Here is a 24,049-nt window from a genome sequence, read left to right as displayed (position 1 = left end):
AGTGATTTAATAATAAATGCCGCAGACTGCATTATTTTCCTTTTTGTACTACTGTGAGCCCGAATAGGCATGCATTCTTTAAAACTTTTTGAGCTTATTATAGAGATCCTTTCCTTGTTCTTTCATTATTTGAAACTTTTTCACCTTTCTTTGATCTTATTTCAGGTTCCAGGACTCAGGTTTGATGTTAGGTCTCTCAGGATGCCTCTCCTAAGAGACAAGTTGGGTTAAAACTAAATTTTTGTATTTCTGCAGCACCAAGCGGTACTCATGGATTTATACTGAGAGTCTATGTCCCATATCTATTCCTTTACTGTCAGGTAGGACTTTATCTCAGTCGTCTTTCCGCTCCCACACCTAGCACTGACAGACTGCGCAACTGTGGGATACAGAGTCTTAACAGACGGGAGGTGGACACGTGACTGCTCTGAGTCTTTCTCTGGCTGCTGTACCAACACACACACATTCCAATATACTTCAAAGAATTCTTGGAAAATAGAATTAAAAGCTAAGTATACTGTGGTACCAAAAATGTAAAGATAGCTGTAATTTCATTTTTTCCATGAGCGCCTTATAATGTTCTCTGCCTAAACAGTTAATTCCCATGGGCTGGCTTACTGACTGTCATTTCTTAAGCCTCAGTTTAGATTTCATTTTCTCCAAGATCCTGACTTTGTGCTACTAATGGGAGACCATTTGGTTTTTTATACTCCTTCAGGTGTACTACACAACTTGTAACTTACAATGTAACAGGTCTTAGTAGTGAAAACACAAACAAATCAAGTTATTCCTTTTGATTATTCAGCTAAGCCACTCTGTGTACTTGAGCAACTACTTAGCTGATTGAATTTATTTTTTTTCTTTTCAGGTCCACTGGCTTCTACATTGTGTTCTATCTAACCTCAAAGACATGTATTTTCCAATGTTTGTGAGTTTTTGGATGTTATTTTGAACTCTAACATGTTGAAAACATTCCTATTATTCAGCACACATAAATGACACTGGAATAATACACTGTCCTATTAATCTAATTTTCCAAGTTCTTTTCCAACCTTATAGCTAGTACTGTATGAGTTCCACCTAGCTATAATAGTTTGCATAAGTGTTAAGAGTCAACTATTCGATGAACCATGCAACAGACTATTTTGTCTATCTCTCTAAGTAACAGTTTCTGGAACAGAGAAAAATGCAGTGTCAAATTAATGAGCTATTTTACCATGAACTTGGACAGGAGAATTATGAATTTATGTACTGTTGTTACTGTATAATACCATTACTTCATATTACACAATATTTAAACCACTGTATTTTTAAAGCCATTATATATACTGAGATACAACTTTTTGTTGACTTGCATTTTTTTTTGCTCCAGCCCTATCCCAACAAATCACTTACTTTATATTTTCATTTGCAGGTACTTCAGGCAGTTGCACAGTAATCATGCCATCCAGATTGGTCTTTCCAATGAAGGCAGGCTTGGTACGAAGGACATCCGGTGCTGTCTTTGCTGTTACCCGATGCTGTAGGCCGCCAGCACTGTTTCCACGATTCGTTAGCACAAATGAATAGGACTTCTCAGGCTTCAGGTTGACAATTAACTTCTGTGTGGCTCGGCCATCCACTTCTTCTACCATTTTGCCATCATCATAAAGAATCTAAGAAATATGATATGACCAAAGTTTGATAGAGTCAAAAAAATATGCCTTCAAAAGCAATATGCACTTGCCAATGGCAAATAAGGTTAGCTGTAGTTTTGTATGATTTTTGAGCCGAGAAGTATCCATAAATCTAGACGTTGTAATTGCATCAGTTTTCCTAATAGTTCTTAGGCAATGTAATGATACAATGTTTCTAACAAAAAAAAAATAACAGAGAAATTTACCGTAACATTTTAATACTTGACTTGCAGCTTTCTGTAATCTTAATGGAATTTGTACATGAAATTCTCTGGTTTCACAATCTATTATCCACATTAGTTCCTTGCTAAAGATTTAAACTTCCATTCTCAAATGGGTTTCTAGCTTCAGAAACGGTTCCCTTACTCCTTATTTCAAAACATTCTTCCTCTTAGTATAGCAAGCTATGTCTCCAATGGCAAGGCAGAATTTAGAAATGCCAAGAATTCAGACCAATAAACAAATTAAAATTACCATGTAAATTCCATTTTGTAGTGGGAAAACAAAAGCCCTAGCTTAGAGGTAAAAAGTTCACGTTCAAATTAGTAGATATTCTAAAAGAAACGCTAGCTGTGTGGTTTTAACTGTTTGTCCTCTTTAGTAGGATGGTCATGCCACCATGCAACAAGCAAAATCTCCTAAAATGGAAGTCACAAGTGAAAACAGCAAATGCGTATTGCTCAGTCAAAGGAGTCTGCGCAATTTCTAGCCAACCAAGATGAAAAGGCCCTTTCAGTTTTCCACGGGATAGGCTACACATTAAAAAACAAACCAACAAACACAACAAAACTTACTTTGAAAGGCATGGCAGAATTATAATTCTCTGGGATCTCCCAAGACAGCAACACTGAAGTCTTCATTACTGCTTTGACATGAAAATTTTTTGCAAACACTGCTGGAAAAGGAAAAACAGTGTATTTAAACGATTCCTAAAGACATGACCCATAATTTTCCAGGATGGACCACAGAGCTTACACTAGCTGCTGCCTACTTTGATCAAAAAAGAGAAGTGTGATTTGCCTACCTGTTCAGAGCACTCAATTTAATATCCCACTCTCATTAAGATCTTTCTTTTCTCTCCCATTCAGTCCACTCTACTGTGCTCTCCTTACCTGAGGAAACTGGGGTGCTGTCAATCAGACTTGCTTGGCATTTTATAACTGAAATTTAAGGCATCCAAAATATATGGAAGTTTTACAATACTTTACCTTTGGGTTTTTGCTGAACCTATTAATATGAATGGGCCGAGCAGTTATTTACAGCTTCAAAATACTCAATTCCAAAAGATCGACATTCCTCTACAGGAGGAAGGCCGTAAGCAGACAAATCCTACCTTGATCCACAGGCAGTGTCCTGAACTGGACACTGGGACTATATGGCCCGGGCCCTTTGCTCGTGTGAGCACGTACTTTTACATCGTATGTGGTATCTGGTTTTAAGCCAGTGAGTGTCATAGTGGTATCAGCTGGAACAATGAGCTGCTCCATTGGAAGAAGGGGGATGTTGATATCCCTATACAGAAGGGTATACTTGGTGATGATGCCATTTCTCTCTGCCAGGACAGGTGGCTGCCAGGACAACTGCACAGAGGTGGAAGTGGTGCCTTCTGAGTGGAGGTTCTGAGGGAATCCAGTTGGTACTTCTTCTGGAACAGAGATTTCCTTCACCATCTCCTCCCCAAAGCCCACTTTGTTCCTGGCCGAGAGCCTAAAGACATAAGATGCTCCTTTGTGGATGTCTGTAGCTGTGAAGTGGTCTTCTTTTTCCGAGAACTCAAGGGTCGTGAGTGGCTCCATATCCTTGCGGCCAAATTTGAGACGGTAGCCTTGAAGGGGTCCAAATGTGTCCACCGGAGGGTGCCACTGAATGAGAGCGGTATTCATCTGAGTGTGGTTAATCACGAGTCGGGGTTTCCCTGGAACTGGAGCACATAAAATGGACTGATAAGCTCAACTGATGCACATTAGCCTTTCTGCTACCTCTCAGTGTGAGGCACCAGTGCACTGGTACTACCTCAAAATAAACATTAGAAGTTGATGTGATAGGGTAGTAGGTAAAAACTCCGTACGACACCAGCAGGTAGTGGATATGTGCCTCAGCTGTTGCACTTCCAATCTAGATCCCTGCTACTGGCCCCTGCCTCCGTCGGAGATCAGGATGAAGCTCCTGGCAATGGCCTGGCCCAGCCCTAATTACTGAGGCAGCCTAGGGAATGAAATAGTAGACAAAAGATCTCACTTTCCCTCTCTGTCTTTCCTCATACTCTACATAACTGTAATTTTTCAAATGAAGACTTTTTGAAAAAGCAAACAAAAAACAATGCTTGACCCACATGCTTCATGGAAATATCCTCCATCTCCTATAAACAGACACTAAAACTTGATAACAGAAAATATGATTTTATAGAAAACAAATTAAAGTCTCTTCATTTTAAACTTACGCATTCAAAGGCTGATGCCATAGAGAAATTAATATAAATAAAGATTAGCCAGTTAGCTATAGGCAATAACAATAATAATGATCATTTACTTGTCACATGCAATTTACCAAGTGTGGGATGAAGAGTATTGTAGTTTCTTATTGAACTTATATTGCTCATTCCTCAATGTATGCTCTTATTAGTTATTAATATCTCAACATTCTATAATAAACAAATTAAGTTTATAAGGGTATGCAACTATTCAAGGTTCGGTGAACAGCAAGTGAGACAATCGCCAGACAGTCAGCTCTGTCTGATTCTATTGCTCAAATATTTAGGTATGTTCTTTTGTTAAGTAAAAATTAATGTTTTAGAATCACAAAGTAAACTTGCTTTAAGTTAGCATGGATGTAATTTACACTATTTTCCGGACTTTATTATCTACATCAACCATTTTTATCATGTTCATGTATAAAAGTGGGTATTACATTAAGCTCTATTTCAAATTGCAAATATCGTGGAAATGCATGTAAAAGTCTCTAAAGAGGTCTTATAGTTCATTAATATTTAGTAATTATTAGTAATCAGAGTCATCTTTTTGTGGGTGAGGTAAATTCCCATGAGTATGCAGTGTATTTATAATTTACTCACTCATTGCATTACTGTTGCTGTATTTTTTTTTTAATGGACAGGAATTATGCCTGGAATCAACAGAGAAAGGTGATGATGAAAACACAAAGTCAGGGCATCCTGTGGCACTGACTCAAGGACAGGAAGAGTATCATTAGGATCAGAACTAAACCAAGTTAACAGAAACTACGCGAATGATCATAGCATGGAAGGGATGCTTACAGTAATCGGAGATAGACCATGAACCTAACAAGCTACGTTACGAGAACACAGCTAAAGGCAGAAGATTGCCTAGAAATACAATGAGGTAACATACAGAATATGAACCTCAGAATACATGCCATCAATTCCTTCATTTTCTGTTTCAGAAATGTGAGATGCATATACAGATGTGTCCTCCCTGAGAAACAGCCATTAAGATGGTTCTTTACTTAACCAATTGGATGATGCTTTTATTTCACATGTTGAATAAATCCATAATAAGTTTATATAACTTAGTTCATCTAGAGTGTATGAAAAAAAAGAGTTCCTCCAGTTCATAGGGCAATACTATGTGTGTGTATTGAAGGTTGGCCAAGAACCAAACCATTTTCAACTGATTGTTTCTCAGAAAAAATGCATCAAAATCTTAACAGCCAACTAACAGACTCTCAGGAAGCAAGCCATTAATAACTAGGAGAGTGCTTGAATTATTTATTTTACCATGATATTTACAATTACTTTAATTTTAAAACAGCACTTGAAGGTAGACATTGGCAGACACATATTACCCCTTTATGTATGTGTAGCATTTATATGGCGAGTCCATTAAAAGGAAAGAGGTAGTGCCAAGGATTAATAGGCCTTTCAGTAAAGAATATATTTGCAAGTAAATGCAAGTCAGCTGAAACTACTGGCTGGAAATACAACTACAAAATCTTACTCTGTCCAGGAACAATGCATCTTATTAAATATGGGCACTAAATTAACCTAAGTTTTCAATCAAAGGACCTGTAGAATAGCATGTACCCTGAACATCTTGCTTCCTTTTGAAAAAAAATAATAATTCTCAATAATATTTGCCTCTCAGTGGTATTTCAAACAAATTTTCCTCATTTTTTAATGATAACAGTTCCATAGGCTCTGGATTTTCTCTGACACCCTTCCCAAACCCCCTCCCTTCCACTGATTTCGCCTACATCATTACAATACTACAATCCTTTAGAAAAAGTCATGGAGTTCATCACTCTGCTATTTAAGTGTGTCCTGACATTGCAGGTATGAACAACAGGAGAGAGTCCAGCATTCTATCATCAAGCGTGTATACAGGGCTATGAGCATCTAGTTTTATAAGATGCATGGAAAATTAAGATAAATAAAAACACTTTTAAAGAAAAGTCTTGGCTTAAATCATAAATGCAGATTGCATATTAATAATGGTTGCTTGTTCTAAGATTTTTTTTTTCTATCTGGTGTTATACTTTATAATACTATTATGGTGAAAATTTGTAGAAACCTAATGTACTGACAAATTCTGAAGTAAGAACCGCACTGAGTATATGAAAATATATATCTTTTCTTCCATGAGAGTAAAAGCTTACTTTTGAACAATTACTTCTGTTTCTGATGCTGATTTACCCTTTTTTAATTTGAGAACTGAAGGCTTGTGGGCTTTGAGGGCTTAGAAGCATGGTATCAAATAACACCCTAGAAATAAGAATGTCAGCTCTGATCTGTCGACTTGTTCTGCTGTGCCAGGAGTTTCTCAGTTAACCCACCCGTCTTTCCTTCTGTGGGCAGCAGATTAGTGAAGCCCACAAACTGGTAGACCGCCAGCCTGGTAATGCCAAAAGGCACCAATGAAAGATTCAGTAAAGAAACGAATGCTGTCAGCTAGAGAAAGAACTCCCCATACGGTGTCAGGAAAGGCTGGCAACATGAAATAATACCTAAAATCTCCATAAATGTGTGAGCACTGGAGTAACAGATGCACATCAAATAAACTAGGATATGGAATCGGGAGATTGTGATATTTCTTCCAAGGTACAATGTTTAGAATTAAAAATGAAAAGGATTGAGGGACATTTTGCATCATTGTTCATATCATTCAAAAGACTTCTCTAAAATTCTACATTTCAATAGTAAGATTTTTGATTTCTGGTTTCCAGAGATTCTATCAAACACCTAAGAGTGATTTAGTTTGTGCAATACTTGTTCACTGGAACATGATTTAAGTGGAAAACTAAAGATGGAAATGGAAGAGCCCCCATCCTCCAATACATGAGCATTCTAGTTGGACAAATGAAGTGTTGCAGCACAGGGTGCTTGCTACACATGCAACGTGTCTATGTGGCATTGAGTGTGTATTTATATGGTTATTATGTGATTTACTTTGCAGGGTTGTACCAGAATAGGTTGATGTTTACATGTATTCTAGCACTGGAGTTTCAGGATTAGCAAGATGAAAGTCCTAGATAAGTGATCGAAGGAGTGGGAAGTATTTTAACTATATTTTAGTTCACACACTGGAAGAAACAAGAGGTTCCAGGTGCAAATTGAAGAAGCCAAGTCTGATTTATATCACACAGAGACATGACTCCCCCTCTGAATATTCAATTCTTATCTCCTTATTATGATCTCCCCTCTTAGGTATCACACAGAACTTCCGAAACGACCCATGTGTGCAGCTGGCCTTACTTACCACTAGAATTCATGGAAGACTGTCCAAGGCGCTTGTTCCCAATGGCCCTAGATTTCTCTTTAATTCAACCTAGTACCCAAACAATAATAACCCTAATTTACCGATTAAGCTCTTCTACTTTCAAATTCTCTAAGCCATAGACATCTTTTGATCACTCTTAAACATAGCAATATAGTACTGAAACTCATGGAAAAAGAAATAGAAAACGTCATGTCAGTGAATTTTTTAGTTGCTTTAAACTTCAAGATCTCAGGCAGCAGATCAATGATTGTGGTACAGAAAAAAAAAAAAAAAGAAACCACACTAAGGCAAAGTCATTAAAACACAAAAGCTAACATATTATTGAAAAATCATTCCTTAGGTTACATGCTTACCACATAGGTTATGTTAAATTATGACAAGTATGCATTTCAATGATAAGATTGTATACAGGTTCTAGAAACAATATTCCATGAGAAAACATACCCCATAATTGGGACTCTAATTGCTGATATAAAAGTTCATGGGAATTCCTGAATTCACCATGGGCAATATAATCAAATATCCTTATAAGTATGGTTATTAAGAGTTCACATCTATGAGATAACCCCAGTAATTCTTCACAGTCAAATAAATAGGTAAGAGTTTGTTGTTGATGGTAGACAAAAGAATAGTACCCAAATTGCATAGGTATAAACCATGACTAAGAAACTGTTTTGTCTGGTAAATTAACAACAGAGAAAAACTAATTTTTTTTTCTTAAAAGAATTATAACCGGATTCTCCCACTTTTATTCTAAGCTTATTGTTGATGGGCTCAAGAAAGTAAATGTTCAGGCATCTAAGTTACAGCCACTTTGCTTGTCAGTACTCAAAACTCTACTAAAAACACAGAAAACTGAATGAAAATGCCCAAGAATTCTTTAGAAGAATAAAACTCATGATTCTAAAAACCAAAAACCCTGTATGATAATTGAATAATGAGCTGGAGTTAATTACATCAAAACGGACAAATGTACACCTTTCTGTAGTTTTGATAACTCTTGGTGCAAATGCTCAACTTTGTATTCCTTATTACAAGATCCTTTTCTTAAAAACGAGAGTTTCAAGTACTCTGTGTAGGATACTTTAGGTTTATCAAATTTCCTTGTAGAGGCTGGCTTTGCAACAGACATTAAGCTGTTGCCTACAAAGATAATAGTACATATTTGAGTGCAATTTGAGCCATGGCTGCTCCACTTCTGATCCAGCCCCCCTGCTAAAACGCCTTGGAAAGTGGTGGAACACGGCCCAAGCACATGGAACCCTACGCCTGCATCGGGGACATGAATGGTCCTGGTTCTTGGCTTCAATCTGGCACATTCACAATGAACATAGACACTTGCAGAGTAAACTAACTGATGGAAGATCTCTTCCTCTCTGTCTCTCACTCTTGGTTATGCTGCCAGTCAAATAAATAAAAGAAATCTAAACAAAAAAAATCTGCTTTTTAAAGATCTCATTATAAAGGGCAGTGCAAAGTGAGCAGATGTGTAGTAGCTTATGTTGCCTCTGGGGATGTCCATACCCAATAGAATATCAATTTCTGGTAGTCAGATTCCAAATAAACTTTCCCTTCATGCATTCTGGAAAACAGTATAGGATGGCCAAAGTAGTAGGACTCTGATTTCTGTATGGGAGAGTGAATGGTACCCTGGGCCCTGGCTCAAACCAGTAGATGGAAGATCTCTGTCTCTGTTGTTGAAACAAAAGTATGCAAATTAAGGTGAAAGAAAATAGCACATGGGCAAAGAATCTGCATTTTCTTCCATTTGGGATTCATTCTCGAAGGTTTACCCTGGCTATGTGGCAATAGTGCCTAGTTCCACTACCCGATACCCGCCATGGCATCAGGTCCCTCACTGACTGTACCTCCCATTCAGGGCACTGAAATAGCTTGATGCGATGATATTTTATTTTTTAAAGAAAACAACTCCCAAAGATTCTGCCTTGAAGGAGTTTTGCCATCTGCATTCCTGCTGCTTGAGGCAGTTCCAGGTGGCAGGATGTGAGCGAGGCAAATCTTCTGACATTTCGACAAATTTGGCAGTGAGCACGGCACCCAGGAGCGTGGCTCAGCACCACAGCTGTCCTTTGCTTTATAACTTTTAAAGAAAGGTGATTTGGAGGGGGTAAATCAAAGCACCGTTCTGATGTTCCACGGATGCTGCTAAAAGAGTGGGCTTGGAGGACAATCCTTATGTCATTTTCACTTCATTGATGGGGTCTTCTTTGATGTCAGCCTTCCCTAACATGTTGGAGCAAATTCAATCCGAGGAGGATGGAAGAAGCTCTCTTCTTCAGCAGTCAGCAATTTCACAATGTCAAGGCTGACTACCTTCCTTTGTTCTCTCTTCTGTTTCCCAGTTTTACAATATCCCTTCCTTACAATACTTATAGAAGATTCAAGGAAGAAAGTTCAATAACTTATATTTATTCAAAATGATAGCTCATCAAAATGGTTGTGATTCGGGATTGGTTGAAGCTGTGTGTGGCTTCCCTGCATACAGGCTTTCCCTCCACATGGCCGTGTGCCTGGTGCCCCACATCACTCCAATATCCCTGTCAATATCCTCCATCTAGGAAATCTTTGTAGTTCCAAGGAACTTTCTGATCCTTAAGATCTAAAACCTTTACTTTTTATCTTATCATTTCCTGATTTCTTATTATACAACCCTCCATTCACTTGCTAGTAATCCAGCCTTGGTCAGAAATGAATTTCAAAATGACAAAGTACGCTTCCGCTTTGATGACTGATACATTGTCAGTACTGGGAAAAACGTGACACAGAGTTGGTGCACAGCAGTGTGTGCTCAATGACAAATTGAATAGTTTGATTAAACTTAGAATTTTTCCCTGATGTAAAAAAGAATACGTTCATTTGAAGTCCTCTCATTTCTTCTGATTTCATCATAATGAGATAATAATGGAAGTCATCCATACCTTTTGGAAAGTTCATGTTATCATTTAAGGCATATGTAAGCACAGACAGGATTACCTGCTCCTGTGGTAGAAACCAGCTTTGGTTTGCTTCGTGCCCCATCTCCTTTCGTGGTGTAGGCTGTGACCGTGAGGGAGTAGGAAGTTTCAGGTTGTAGCCCAGAAATGATCATGTCCTGAAATGACACAAAAGAGTAACCCTTGTTTAGAACACACTGCGAATGCCCTAAAAGGAACAAGCTCATGTGTATTCTCTGTACATGCTTAAAAGATCCCAGCAGCCATGCTAAGCACTGGATGTTCTCATGCCTGCAGCCCATGCCATGGAGATGTGCTTCATGCTGACACTAAAGCAGGAGCTTCAGGCATCCCAAGAGGGAACAGTTAAAAATCTGGAGTCAGGTCTCTTTCATTCTGGCAGGTAAATCCACCTGTCCTTACTGACAGCTTGGTAATCCAAGGCAACTTGTTTTACTCTTCTTCACACAACTCCTATTTTAAAATTTTAATTGCAGTAGAAACTTGCAGCCTTGGTGGAGAATGATGAGAGTTATACAAGTTACAGAAATTGCAGCCTGGCTCATAATAATATCATAAATCAGTCATACTTCTTAGCCAGCAGCTCTCTATTTGAACCCATGTACAGCCTGGCCTATTGACTAGTGACAGGGCTGACAGCAAGGCACTCTCCCTTTTTTTTTTTTTAATCACCATGTTACCATTTTGTCAACTAGTTGATCTCACTTAGACATGCTGACAAACATTTTACTTAGTTCAGACCCTTTTCATTGGTTAGTACAGGCTATGAGAACTTGCTGGCAAATTAGGCAGCTGGATGTAAACCCCAAAACTGCGAACGTACTGAGCTCTACCACATCACTAGTATGTGTTCACTTCATTCTAATGAGAATGTGAAAAATCACAAACAACTTCTGAAGTTGTTATGGTCATAGAACCAGCTGATCTTGAGACTATTCTGTTGCTATTCTTCATAGAGTGCCTACCACTAACCTACTAACTAACATTTTTAAAGCAACTCTCCCGCAGAAATACTCAATTCCTTCCAGATTTTAGGCACAACTATGATACCATCTTTTGAATCTTTCCTAGAGAAAGTTCCAAGCACTAGTGGGTAGGACGTATATTTTGTAGCTGAAGGATGAAATGTTCTGTAGATTCAATTAGTGTAGATTAACTGCTGTTTCTTTGTTGATTTTCTTAGGTCGATTGGTTGACCTGTCCACTGATGAAAGTGGAGTGTGGAAGCCCCTCATTATTATTGTGTTGAAATATTTTGTCTCCCTTGTAATCCATTAACATTTGTTTTACATAGATGCCCTGACATTGGGCACATATGCATCTTCTTGTTGAACTGATTCTTTAGTTATTACACAGTATCTTTCTTGGTTTCCTTTAACACTTTTTGTATTAAAATCTATTTTGCCTGATAGCAGAGTATTTGCTGCTGCTTTTTTTTTTTCTGTTTGTTAGCATGGAGTATCCCATTTCATCCCTTCATTTTCAGTCTGTATCTTTGTTGGTGAGGTGTGTTTCTGGTAGGCAGCTAGATGTGTCTTGTTTTTCAGCTGATTCAGCCAGTGTGCATTTACATTCAAGGTTATTATTGGTAAGCAATGAGTTGGTCCTGACATTCTTCCAAAAATATTTCTATGGTTTGCTTTGGATTTCCTTTGTACCTCTGCTGGGAGGTTTTCTGCCTATTGTGAGTGTTAAGTGCATGGATGGGAATGTTGTGCAGAACATGCGTTGCTTAAATCATTATTATTGTTTTCTTTAATTTGTATTATTTATGTCTAGAAGAGGTAACAGAAGTCAGTTGTTGAAGCTGACCACAAATATGATAGCTTTTGACAACGTGCTTTTGCAAAAAAGCAAGAATATTATCATGGTGGAAATTTAATAATTTTAGATTTAATTTTAAAAAGATGTTGGGAACTCTTAAGCTAGAGCAAGAGACATTTTATTTTTTCAAAGCTTGGAATCATGTCTCTAACATTACAAAAGACACCAAAACCAAGGAAACTACCCAAAAGTAGTATTTCAAATGACAAAAAAGACTACTTCAAAGCCTATGATGGGTAAATTCCAACAGTACTATTTCCAAGGTGTCAAATGTCACTGGATTGCTGTTAAAATGCAAGCAAGGCTAAGAGGAAAAAAGAAGCACGGTTCTAGTGTAACACCAAATTGTATGGCAAGAAAGGAATGCGCTTTGAGTCTTCTATGAATTTCTCATGTATAAAATGCTGGTTTACTGCTTCTTTCCCCTTGCTCAGGTTGGTATTACCCTGGAAAACTGGTTAAAGCCATCTGCAGTTACATAATCTCAGCAGACTGTGGTTCTATTTACCATGACTGTATCAATATTTGGGTTGCCTTTTTTCTCTTTTAAATCTCTGGGTTCACTTCCTTGGTTGAGGAAAGTGGAATCAAAAGATAAGCTTGTTTTGCAATAAAATTTTTTCGAAAGTATGCAGTCTTTTCGTAATACTTATTTTTCAGGGACTTTAAAGATCACTCAAATGCATGTATTTTAAAATTATTTTTCACCAAACTGATCTTTTAATGTCGTTTTTCATAAAACATTTGGAATATGTTTTTATTATGGTAGTAATCTTCATTTTCTTTCAATTCTCCTTCCAATCCCCAATCCACCTCATGCCCTATTTACTGAAAGCTGACAGGACAGTGCAAGTGCAATGGCATACAAGTAAAGCTGCTACCTGCAAATGGGCATTTGCTCAAGTCCTAACTGCTACACTACCATCTAGCTCTGTGCCAACGCCCTGGGAAAGTGGTAGGGGATGGCAGAAGTGTTTGGGGTCTTGAACCTAAGTGGGAGACATGCAGGAAATACCAGGTTCCTGCTTTGGCCTGGGAGATCCCCCCCAGCTAGTGTCCATTTGGAGCATGAACCTGTGCAATGAAGATCTTTCTCTTTCTTTCCCCTCAGGGTTGGAAAGTCTCAGATATTTTATTTCAAATCAAATAGAATAAATTAAAAAAAAAAAAAGCTGTCAGGCCTGAGGTTTTACCATAGTCACTGGATCTCTTCCTATTCCTGAAAAACTCTGCATTTGTAAACCTTAAATGATTATCAATTAGCTCCCGATCCTGGCTTCATAACAGGTCTCATATAAGTATCTGCTGGACATTTCCTCAGGCCTGCCTAAGGAATCTAAGTTTAACGTGCTAAATCTAAGTTTAATGTGCTAAATCTAAGTTTAATGTGCTAAAACTGCAGTCAGTTCCACAGGTAGATTCTCCACTCTTCCTTCTATGATTTAACACAGATGTATTCAACAGCTAAGAGACTTCTCCACCTTATGTCTCTTATTCAAGTTTTTAGACAATTTTTGCCAAATCTCTTTTGAAAACATTTATCTCTAATGCCCCATTTTTATTTGCCCTGCGTCAACTTTGTTGAATTATCATTTCATGATTAAGTTAGTAAAATGCTTATTTTTTTACTTGTTTCTTATAAGCTATTTACACACTTGGATCTATCCACTAAGTCACTTGTTATTGACCTACAGCCGTTGTTCTGTTTGATAGGTTAGCAAATCAACCTAGCGATGACGAGCATTTAAGCAAAATAAACAAACAAAAAACAGCATAGACTTGAAGGCAAAATGTGTGCCCGGGATCATGACGTCCAGTGTAGTTTTTACTATGTGTCAACCATTCTTAGTGTCAGTCCCATGAGAACCGGTTCCCTATACATTCCTCATTAGATTCCTAACAAAAAGCCCTGTGCTCTGGCTGTAGTTACTTACCAAATGAAAGAACATCTCCCTTGTAAACTCTGCCTTAACTCACTTTTTGATATTGTTTTATCTTGTACCCGTATGAAGAGTTCAAAGCTAATCAGGCTGACACTGTGGATTTTCCCGTCATCATACTGTAATTTCCTTATCAGCTGCATTTATTACTACTTTAAAATCATGAGAACTTCCATTATGTTTAACTAACTCACTATCACACAATGTTGAATTTAATTTTAAGAAATATGTATGGGCCCAGCTCGATAGTGTAGTGGTTAAAGTCCTCGCCTTGAACACACCAGGATACCATATGGGCGCCGGTTCTAATTCCAACAGCCCCACTTCCCATCCAGTTCCCTGCCTGTGGCCTGGGAAAGCAGTCGAGGACGGCCCAAAGCCTTGGGACACTGCGCCCACGTGGGAGGCCCGGAAGAGCTCCTGGCTTCAGATCATCTGAGTTTCAGCCACTGCTGCCACTTGGGGAGTGAACCATCGGATGGAAGATCTTCCTCTCTGTCTCTCCTCCTCTCTGTATATCTGCCCTTCCAATAAAAATAAATAAATCTTAAAAAAAAAAGAAATATGTATACATATCTATTCCTTTGGTGTCTAGGAGTCAAAGTGCCAGCTAGGATAACTGTGCCACACATCAGAGGGCCAGAATTCAATACCTTTTTCCCAATTCTTGCTTATTAAAACCAGACCCTGGGATGAAGTAGGGGACAGTTCAAGTGGTTGTGATCCTGCCACTCACAGGAGTGTTTCATTTCTGGCTTTGGCCACAGCAAGAGTATATAGTGCCCATCTGGGAAGTGAAACAGCCGAACCTCTCTCTCTCTTTATAATTTTTTAAACTTTTTTTTTATTATTAATTACATTGCATTATGTGACACAGTTTCAGAGGCTCTGGGATTCCGTCCACCCCTCCACAAACCCTCCCCCCATGGTGGATTCCTCCACCTTGTTGCAGCATTATAGTTCATTATAGATTCTTTCATTGCAAGCATATACCAAGCATAGAGTCCACCATCTTATTGTCCAGATAAATTCAACGGTTTCTTGGGGAAACTGTCTCTGGTCCGAAGGCAGAGCTGGCAGAGTATCATCCTGATCAATTAAAAGCCCCAACTCTCTTTATAATTTTATAATTATACACACAAATACTTTTTCATTTATTCAATGCATAGCTATTTGTAAATTCCTTAAAAATGAGTTATTTATTTTTATTGGAAAGGTAGATCAGATTTATGGAGAGAAGGAGAGACAAAGAACTTCTGTCTGCAGGTTTACTCGCCAAGTGGCCAAAACAGCTGTGGCTACACCGATCCGAAACCAGGAGCCTGAAACTTCTTTCAGGTTCCCAAACAGGTGCGTGATCCCAGGATTTTAGGCTATCCTCTGCTGTTTTTCCAGAACATAAACATGGAGCTGGATGAGAAGTGGTATGGCTGCACATGAACTGGCACCCATATTGGATCCCAGAGCTTGCAAGGTGAGGATTTAGACACTGAGCCACTGTGGCTGGCCCCTTAGCCTCCTACATTACATTCAGGACCTCTTTACTATCTTGTGCTACAGCTTATGAATTCCATGGCACTTAACGACACTGCAATTCTTTTACTAATGCATTAAATGTTGTTTTAACCTATTTACTTTCTGCATTTCATGGAATTTTTCAGAATTTTGCATTGTTCCTTGATATGTGGACTGAATAAACACCTGGAATGTGAGTATTATTAAGTAATATAAATTCCTCAGTTAAACCTATTGAAGGCATAACTTCTTTGGTAAGATATATTTTACATCTTGGAATGATTCAGCCAATTCCGCTCACTCACATTTGTAGGGGCACATCAGAGAGTACTTACTTTTAAGTAACCAATGTGAGTTTATGTTTCATTACATGTTAAATACACAGCTGTAGAGAAAGATCTTATGGTAGTTTATATCAAATAATCCTCCAAACTGTGACATCTCCATTTACAGCATGACTCCTCTGACTGTGTCACAACGCAGAGTTAGTTGCAGCCATCACAACAAAATAGCATAACATTTCTTACGTAAACAATGGTAGCATGCTGATTTCATACAGCAACCGAAAATAAAAAGTACAACACATGGCAAAGATAATCTGTTAGTTCATGCATCCAAGCAAACTGTGATAACCAGCCACAAATAAATGAAAGCAGGATATCAAAAGAAAAAAGCAAGCATATGTAATCTTTTTTCTGACAAAGCAGTCATAAATTACTCACATGTTCAGTAGCATCATCAAATTCCCACTGAATGAAGTTAATGAGATGGAGGTGGGGGGCAAAATAAAAAAGAAATCAGGAGAAATCTGTAGCCTATTAAGCCAGTGCAGCCCTCTTTAGATTAAAATACGGGAAAACAAAAACAATTGCAGTAGTATGTACAACACAATTGCAAAGACCAAAAACATGTTATGCTACCACTTTCCTCCGCATTGGAGGGTGAAGTTAACTATGCTTTATTGCTGTTTCCACTAAAACCAGAGTAATCAATAATACCTTGCTAAAAGCTAAATAGTTCTAACCATGGACTTCTGTCCATAATTATGGACTTCTGTCCAATTATGGACTTCTGTCCATAATTAATTCAAGTCTACAATTTAGACAAATATCGCTCATTAAATTGAAATCTTGTAGCCTCCATAAAGTCCCATGACATGTAATGAAATTTCAACAAATAGTCCAGGGGAAAAATGAATTGAGTAAGAAAAAAAATGAAAATCAGCTATTAATAAATAAAACCGAAAGTACAAATAGGAAAATGACAACAAAAGACAGAGCTGATATTTACTTTTTTTTTGTATTTTAGAACGCCATAGACTAGCACATTTCACAAAGCAAATACAGACACAACTACATTTCTATAATATAAAATAGATAAGGAGCAAAGAAGAATTTAAGGCATGGTTGTCACACTGTTTTCTTTTTCATAATAGCAGATCTTCAAAATAAGATATACCAGACAGCTTTATTAATTATGCACTGAGAGTTTTCTATTTTATATGCAATGCAAAGTAAATGTAAGTGGCCATTTTTTACTGTTAAAGGAATATTCTGATCTCCTCTCACATGTTCAGAAATGGCCTTCAAATCAAAACTGTGCAAATAGATTTGGGTTTGGTACAGACCCATGTATCCACATCTCTTTAACTAGAAAATTCCTGGACCACAGCAAAGATAAGCAATTTTTGAGTTAACTTCAGCACGAACGCTTTGACGGTAAAACTTCACTCAGAATTGCAGGAATCTGTAATGCCTTCATATTTTAGGGGGATAAGAATATAAATTTATGACGGAGCTCTCTTTAAGTCTTCTCTAACTTGAATAAAAAATTTGAATGTTTCAATGTTTTGTTTTAAACAAGAGATGACAAGACCTCGCTGTGATATCAGATTTTTGCATCTCGGCAAAATAGATCAATATAATGTGGGCTGGTGTTGTGGAGTAGTCTGTTTAAGCCACGGCCTGCAAGGCCAACATTCCCTGTGGCTGCAGGTTGCAGTTCCAGCTGCTTCACTTCTGATGCAGCTCCCTGTTCATACAACAGGGAAAGAAGCGGAAGACAGTACAGGTGACCGGTCCCTTGTCAGCATGAAGGAGACCAGGAAGATACGCTTTTCTTCACCTGGCCTACCCTTGGTCATTGGACCATCTGTCTCTCTTTCTCTAACATTACCTTTCAAGAGAAAAAAAAAGAAAAAAACAGTATAATTTCTCACATATTCAGGTTCTCAAAAGTAGTAATTTTTTTTAAACTTTGACTCAACATAAGGGATAAAAATGATTCTCTGGACAACTTTCATTATCAGGTTCACTATCGTAATTTTCTGGGCTATAAAACAGCTATTTTCATCCAATGCAAGGGGCCATCAAAAATTCCATGAAAAGTGGAATCAAAACGTAATTATTTTGTTGTATAGACTCATGAACTTTTAGGCAATTTCTCATATGAAAAATCAGATGAAGAAATACTGAGTAAAATACATGCCAAGTATATTTACCAGATTTAAAATGTCTATATTTCAATGGAATGAGTTATATATTTAGAAATTAGATCAACTTAGTTTCAGATACTTTGTCCAACAGAACAGCCCATAAACCCAACGGCTGATGAAACGTTTTCCTCCTTTGGTTTGATGAAAGCAATCAATCTTTTGAAAATGTGGAGGAAAATTCAATATAGTTGCAGGGAGCTGGATATCTGTATCTTAAGAAAAGAGTAACCTGGTTTTGATCAGCTTTTCTTGTGCTACAATTCATTTCAGTACTTTATGTCAACTCTGACTACAAAGGAAAATACAAATCAATGTGTTTTGAAGAACTGTGCATGCTTTTTTTTAAAAAAAAATTACAAAAATAGTAAAAATAGGGCTCATTTTAAGCATCAGACTTCAGCTCGGCAATACAGAGACAATGAGATAGAACTTCAGAATCTTACCTGTGCGTCAGCCAGCATCACGTCCTTCAGCATGGGCTGGCCTCTGGGCTCACCGTTTTCCATCCTCACGTAATGCACCTGGTATCCTCTGATCTGGCCATGCTGTTTGTTGGGCACAGGTGAGCGCCATGTGACTTTAACAGATGTTGAGTTGACAGCCTCTACCTCGACTTTGCGAGGAGGACCACTAGGAACTGGAACAACATCATCGGATAAAAGAAAATTATAGGCACTTGTCCCACCCAGTCAGAGCATTTTCTTTACTCATTCTTTTTTCTTTTTTGAAAAAAATGGGTAGACCCACTCTATGTTTCCTTTGAAGAATACAAACATTTTCAACCAATGAAAATGCGCAACCAATTGTTCTACCATTTAAGAAAAGATCAAAAAACATGATCGATGCAAAAAGAAAAAAATGGAAGAAAAAAAGAGTATCAGAGAAATAGAAAAACATGTAAAAAATGTACAAAAGCCAAGGAAGATGCTTTGAGGATCAAAGCATTAAAGCACAAAGAGGTAAAACACTGAAATAATAACAAAAACGGATTGTTGATCGCTGGGTGTTTTTTAAAGATTTCTTTTTAATAGCAGAATAAAAAGGTTCTTGATTATATAGATTATCTTCTTTTTTCCCCCTCAGAAGTAAAGGCATTCCATATAACAGATGCTTAAAATTGAACGTGGAGCATCAGTGTCTCTGAAATATGCAAGACAAAAAAGGCAACAAGAAGATAAGAAGACAGTTTGATAAGATTGACTTCAAAAATGTAAAAGAAGTGAGTACAAAAAATCCAAGAAAAGCACAGAAGTCTTTAGGTGCGAATACAAAGGAGGACTGGATTGCAAGATCATAGAAGCAAACTGTTCTGTTAAATCAGGCAAATTATTGCACCGAGAATAAATAAATAAATTTAAAATGTCCACGCTGCAGTAAAGACAGGTCTTTGGTAAAAAAAAAAAAAAAAAAAAACTGAAGTAAGAGCAATGCTGGGTAAAAAAAAAATATATATGAGCAGAGAAAAATTGATTACTGTTAGCCTATCAAAAGACAGCAGACCAAGGTTGTGTCAGAGGGTGCAAACTGACGTAGCGGAGGCAACATACCATCTTCATCGGTTCGAACCAACACGGACATGCTCTCAGGGCCAGGGCCGACATCTGTGTGGGCCGTCACAGTGATCCGGTACTCAGTCCATTTTTCCAGCTGTTCCAAAAGGTATCTGGTAGTGTCTGAAGGAATTCCCAAAATCTCATGAGGCTTGTCATCTTCCCCGTCCACGGCAGTGTACTTGATGGTGTATTCGGTGATAATGCCATTCTGTTTTTCCACTGGCGGAGGTTTCCAACTTACCAAAATACTAGTGGAACTTGGGCTGGTGCAACTAATGTCTTGCGGAGGAGCTGACGGCTCTTATTTTGGTAGTGAGTTTAAGGAGGATTTGAGTGAAAGGACAGGAGTGGTTGGAAACAAAAATGATAAAAGAAAAGGCAAAAAATAAATAAACGAACAATAAGGGCAACAAAATGAAAATAAGGCTATGAAACTTAAATTTTTAAGGACACAATTTTATGTACCTTGGCTTAGTAATATGAATGAACAAAAAATGAATAAATGACCAACATAATGTTAAATAATGGGTGGGGGGAACATCAGAACATGAAACCTTGAGAAAATAGAGCCTCAAAATAAAATCACCTACCTGCAAATTTAAATTCTTCTCCTAAACCAACACCTCTGTATTTCCCATTACATCTAAACTGTGTAGTTTCAAAAAAAAAAAAAAGCTGCAAATAGTTATTATTTTTTTTGAAACTTGGTAGTCTGATGACTCTTCACCAATGTCATTCCAAGCCTTCACTTCTACATTCTACAATGAGCACCACTCACCCACAGGACTCATTTGCTAGATGCCTTTATACCAGATCAAAATAAAAACAAGAAAAATCCAACAAACATAAAGGGGTTCAGTCTATACGAAGAAAACAATGAGTCTGCCTGACCAGTTTTAAAGAAAAGTGTTCCGCTAACATTGATCCCAGCCCAAGCACGGTGAGCATGCAGAATCATTAAAGGATGAAGATGCACAGTCCAAGATTTACCTACCCGAGGGGAATGTCAGGCTTGTTGATTCTGACTGTAACTTGTACTTACCCTACGTCAGCTTTCAGCTTTCTATTATAACTCTTCTTGAGACACCATTGCTAGTGAAGAATTAAATCCCACCAGCAAATTTTGGTAAAATTAATAATGATCATCTATCTCTTACAGAATGTCAATAACACAGCCATTAAAAAGAACTGTTTAAAAGAAAACCCAAGTCCCATTCGGAAAAGATATTACTTATGTGCAAAATTTCATTCATTCTGTACATACAAAGTAGGCTTTATATAAACATTAACTGGCAAACTTTCTCACTGCCCATTCTAAAGTAAACTGGTCACTTTCTAAGCAATTACTCCCCATCAAACAAAATACATGATTATTTGAAAGATAAATGAGACCAACACAGTTATTGCTATATATTGTTTATAAAGATATTCTATGTCCCTAGAAAAAGAACAATTGAGATAAGAAACAAATATAAACACATAAATACACAAATGCACAATTAAGATATTATATAGGATGAAAGGAATGAAAGCCATGTTCATTTTTGTATTTCAATCTGCAGTTTGGGGTTTCACTAAAATTTGCTTTAATTTTATAGATTTCCAGCTGTACCCATTTGTTTAGAACATATTGATCTTTTTCAGTTTACATTCCTTGGGCTCACCATTAAAGGAAGTCAAAATGAAAAGCTGACAAAAAAAGAAACCCTTTTACAGAAGCCTTGTAAATTCAGAATAAGATTTGCAAAATCACTACAGTATTATTTTTATTGATTTTGACTAGAGGTTCTTACATCCCAAATTATAAAATGATTTTATACGCATTACTGTTATTCATAACAAATTGAATTGTTTATGTAGCAGCAAGGACTTGTTTGGAATTCTTTTTACCATGCTGATTTCATGTTCAGTCAACTGCTACCTTTTCATCTCCTATTCTCTGAGAACACGTGCAACACTAGTTGAAACTTCCACTTTTTGGAACTGAAGTACAGAAAAGCTTTTGATGTGGTCATAAAAAGTCTATTTCCCATCTATGTCTAAATGCAATAAAAACTGAAATTTGTAGGCCTTTGAAATATAATATTAATTAAATGCTGACTTTTAAGAAATTAATTTCTATAACGGTATGTATTAGCCTACCTGGAATTCAAAGCAGACATAAAGCCTGCCTTCATTTTCATAATTTCATTTTAAAGAAAAGGGAGTTTTAGGGCATAAGCTATAATCACAAATGGAATAACAGAATACTAACATTTTTCATATGAAGAATCTGTTTTTCATTATGATGCTAGAGTATAAATTTCGTCAGCAAAAACGATAGAATTTCAATTTTTATATGAAGTGAAATTACGAAAGAAGTGCTTATGTGGAAGACAATTCATACTTTTTAAATGTAAATTTTATGTTTGCTGGTAGCTCTAATTGTGGGGTTAACATAACAGCCTCCTAACAAAAAACACTGAGTTTATATTATACATTTTTATTCTGTATATTATGTCAACAAGCTGAGGTAATATATCGCACACAAAAAAAAACCTCTAAAAATCTGTAGAAAACTCTTCAATCTAAATTTGTTTACAGGCTAAGTGTAAACACTAGCTAATAAAGAACAATTGGCAGAATCACTGGTCATAAACTTCTAACAAGAAATCTCTATAGAATAGCTTACGCCAAAAAAGGTGCCCTGGGCATAACAGAAGCACACTTTGGTGAATAAAACTTTGATTAAGGGTAGCAGTTCAAAAGCAAAGACTGTACCTGAGACAACAGAAAAATATTTATGATTGCATATGTGCTGGTAACTATTCCACTAATCCTAAATTATTCAGGTAAGTTTTTCGATGAAGGATCCAAATTACCACAGGTACTATCTGCAGGGTTAGTGAGAAAGCAGTCAGAACAGCAGAGCTCCTCTTTGGGGGAGAACTGGTGAAATAATGGTGTTAGCGAAATTAAAACATATATTTTTAAAAAGCTCAGTGTTTTATTTTTCCTACCTCTTTAGCTTGTAATTTGTAGTGCTTAACTCGAATTTTGCTTTGCATTCTTATCATTCAAATGGGGTGCAATCTAACCCTCTTCACTTATTTTTCACTTGTGAATGTTTACTAAGTTCTCTAGAAACCTTTCAACTTAGACTCCATTTAGGGTCTATTGTTTGAACTAAGTTTGAAAACACCATAGATCATGGTTGCCCTCTAATTCCCCAGTTTAGATACTAAGAACCATAAAAAGGTCTGTTTATTATATGAGCAGTTGTGTTTGTTGGTGGGGATAGAAGCCAGCAACATTTCCTAGTAATTGAAGGTTGGAGGTTGGGGGAGGCAGAAAGTCAGCAAGCAAAGAGAGACACCTACTTGACTGCATGGTCCTAGCTGATATTTCAGCTGTAGAAGCACCCAGGCCTTGAGGGGAACGAGCAGACAGACGGAAGTAGTACAAGTTGTTTGGTTTCAGACCTTGCAGCCTATAAGATGTTCCTGGCTCAATGGTAATTCGTTGCTATGAGTAATGAGAGAAGGTGGTCATCTTCGTTAGGATTCATACAAGCATTTTTTAAAACCACAGTGTCTGAACCATTAGATTTCTGTTATCAGGAGTATAATGTCATCAAAAGAATCTACGGAGTGTTTCAAGGACTCTACTAAGGGATTTATATAATGAAATTACAATAGTTTGAAAGGCAATTTTCTACAAGAGATATGATAACCTGAGTAAGTCAAGCTGGGGGGCTTTTCTATTTTGATATAGTTACTCAAAAGCTTCAGCTAACATGGAGACACAGAGGCTTAAACACATGTGTTTTTGCCATGACATGGGTCACAGCAGAAACTGACTCCTGTCCTTGGTAGCGGAATATGCTCAAATTTCCCTAATTGATTGGTTATACTTGTAGCTCATCTACCATGGCTATTTGAAATCATACAGAACATAGGACAAATTATTACCAGCAGTAGCAACAACAACTGAAGTTATAGAGTATGTGGGATGTTGCTATGCCAGCTAATTCCAGATGGAACAAAACTCAAATGTAAGTCACTGATGAAGGGAGGATAATATGAACAAAACAGTATCATTACAAAAGACTGATTTACAATTATTGTAAATCTTTCTCAGTGCTTCTTTGTGAAGACAGAATGCACAACTAAAAAATCATGAATTTTCTATAACATTTAACAAGGCAAAGGCATTCTAAAATAAAATTTCTTTAAGTGAATGCTCTAGTGCTCACTTTTTGACTTTTCACTTTAAGCAAAATATAGCTTTCTATTGAAAACCAATCTGTAGTAAATATTAAAATATAGAGAAACATGTAATTT

The 24,049-nt window shown here is 37.2% G+C and overlaps 1 protein-coding gene across 8 annotated transcripts in view; it reads right to left on the bottom strand.

Annotated features, from left to right (window-relative positions):
• Nucleotides 1-24,049, bottom strand: part of PTPRD (protein tyrosine phosphatase receptor type D) — a 500,784-nt gene that overhangs the window by 146,143 nt on the left and 330,592 nt on the right. For 4 of the 8 annotated variants that reach the window (XM_040962880.1, XM_040962881.1, XM_040962883.1 and 1 more), the window contains 3 exons: nt 23,087-23,231; nt 2,471-2,568; nt 1,396-1,655 (listed from right to left, as the gene is read on the bottom strand). In XM_040962880.1, the coding sequence (XP_040818814.1) occupies nt 1,396-1,655; nt 2,471-2,568; nt 23,087-23,231 (503 nt within the window). Of the gene's footprint in view, nt 1-1,395; nt 1,656-2,470; nt 2,572-3,009; nt 3,598-10,420; nt 10,539-16,402; nt 16,430-18,617; nt 18,812-19,721; nt 20,028-23,086; nt 23,232-24,049 lie in introns of all 8 variants that reach the window. The other 4 variants (XM_040962878.1, XM_040962879.1, XM_040962877.1 and 1 more) reach the window with 3 other exon arrangements.

This window comes from Ochotona curzoniae, unplaced genomic scaffold, assembly GCF_017591425.1.
Source record: "Ochotona curzoniae isolate NIBS_2020 unplaced genomic scaffold, NIBS_Ocur_1.0 scaffold_3208, whole genome shotgun sequence".
Taxonomy (NCBI): domain Eukaryota; kingdom Metazoa; phylum Chordata; class Mammalia; order Lagomorpha; family Ochotonidae; genus Ochotona; species Ochotona curzoniae.
This window is presented reverse-complemented; position numbering and strand designations above follow the sequence as displayed.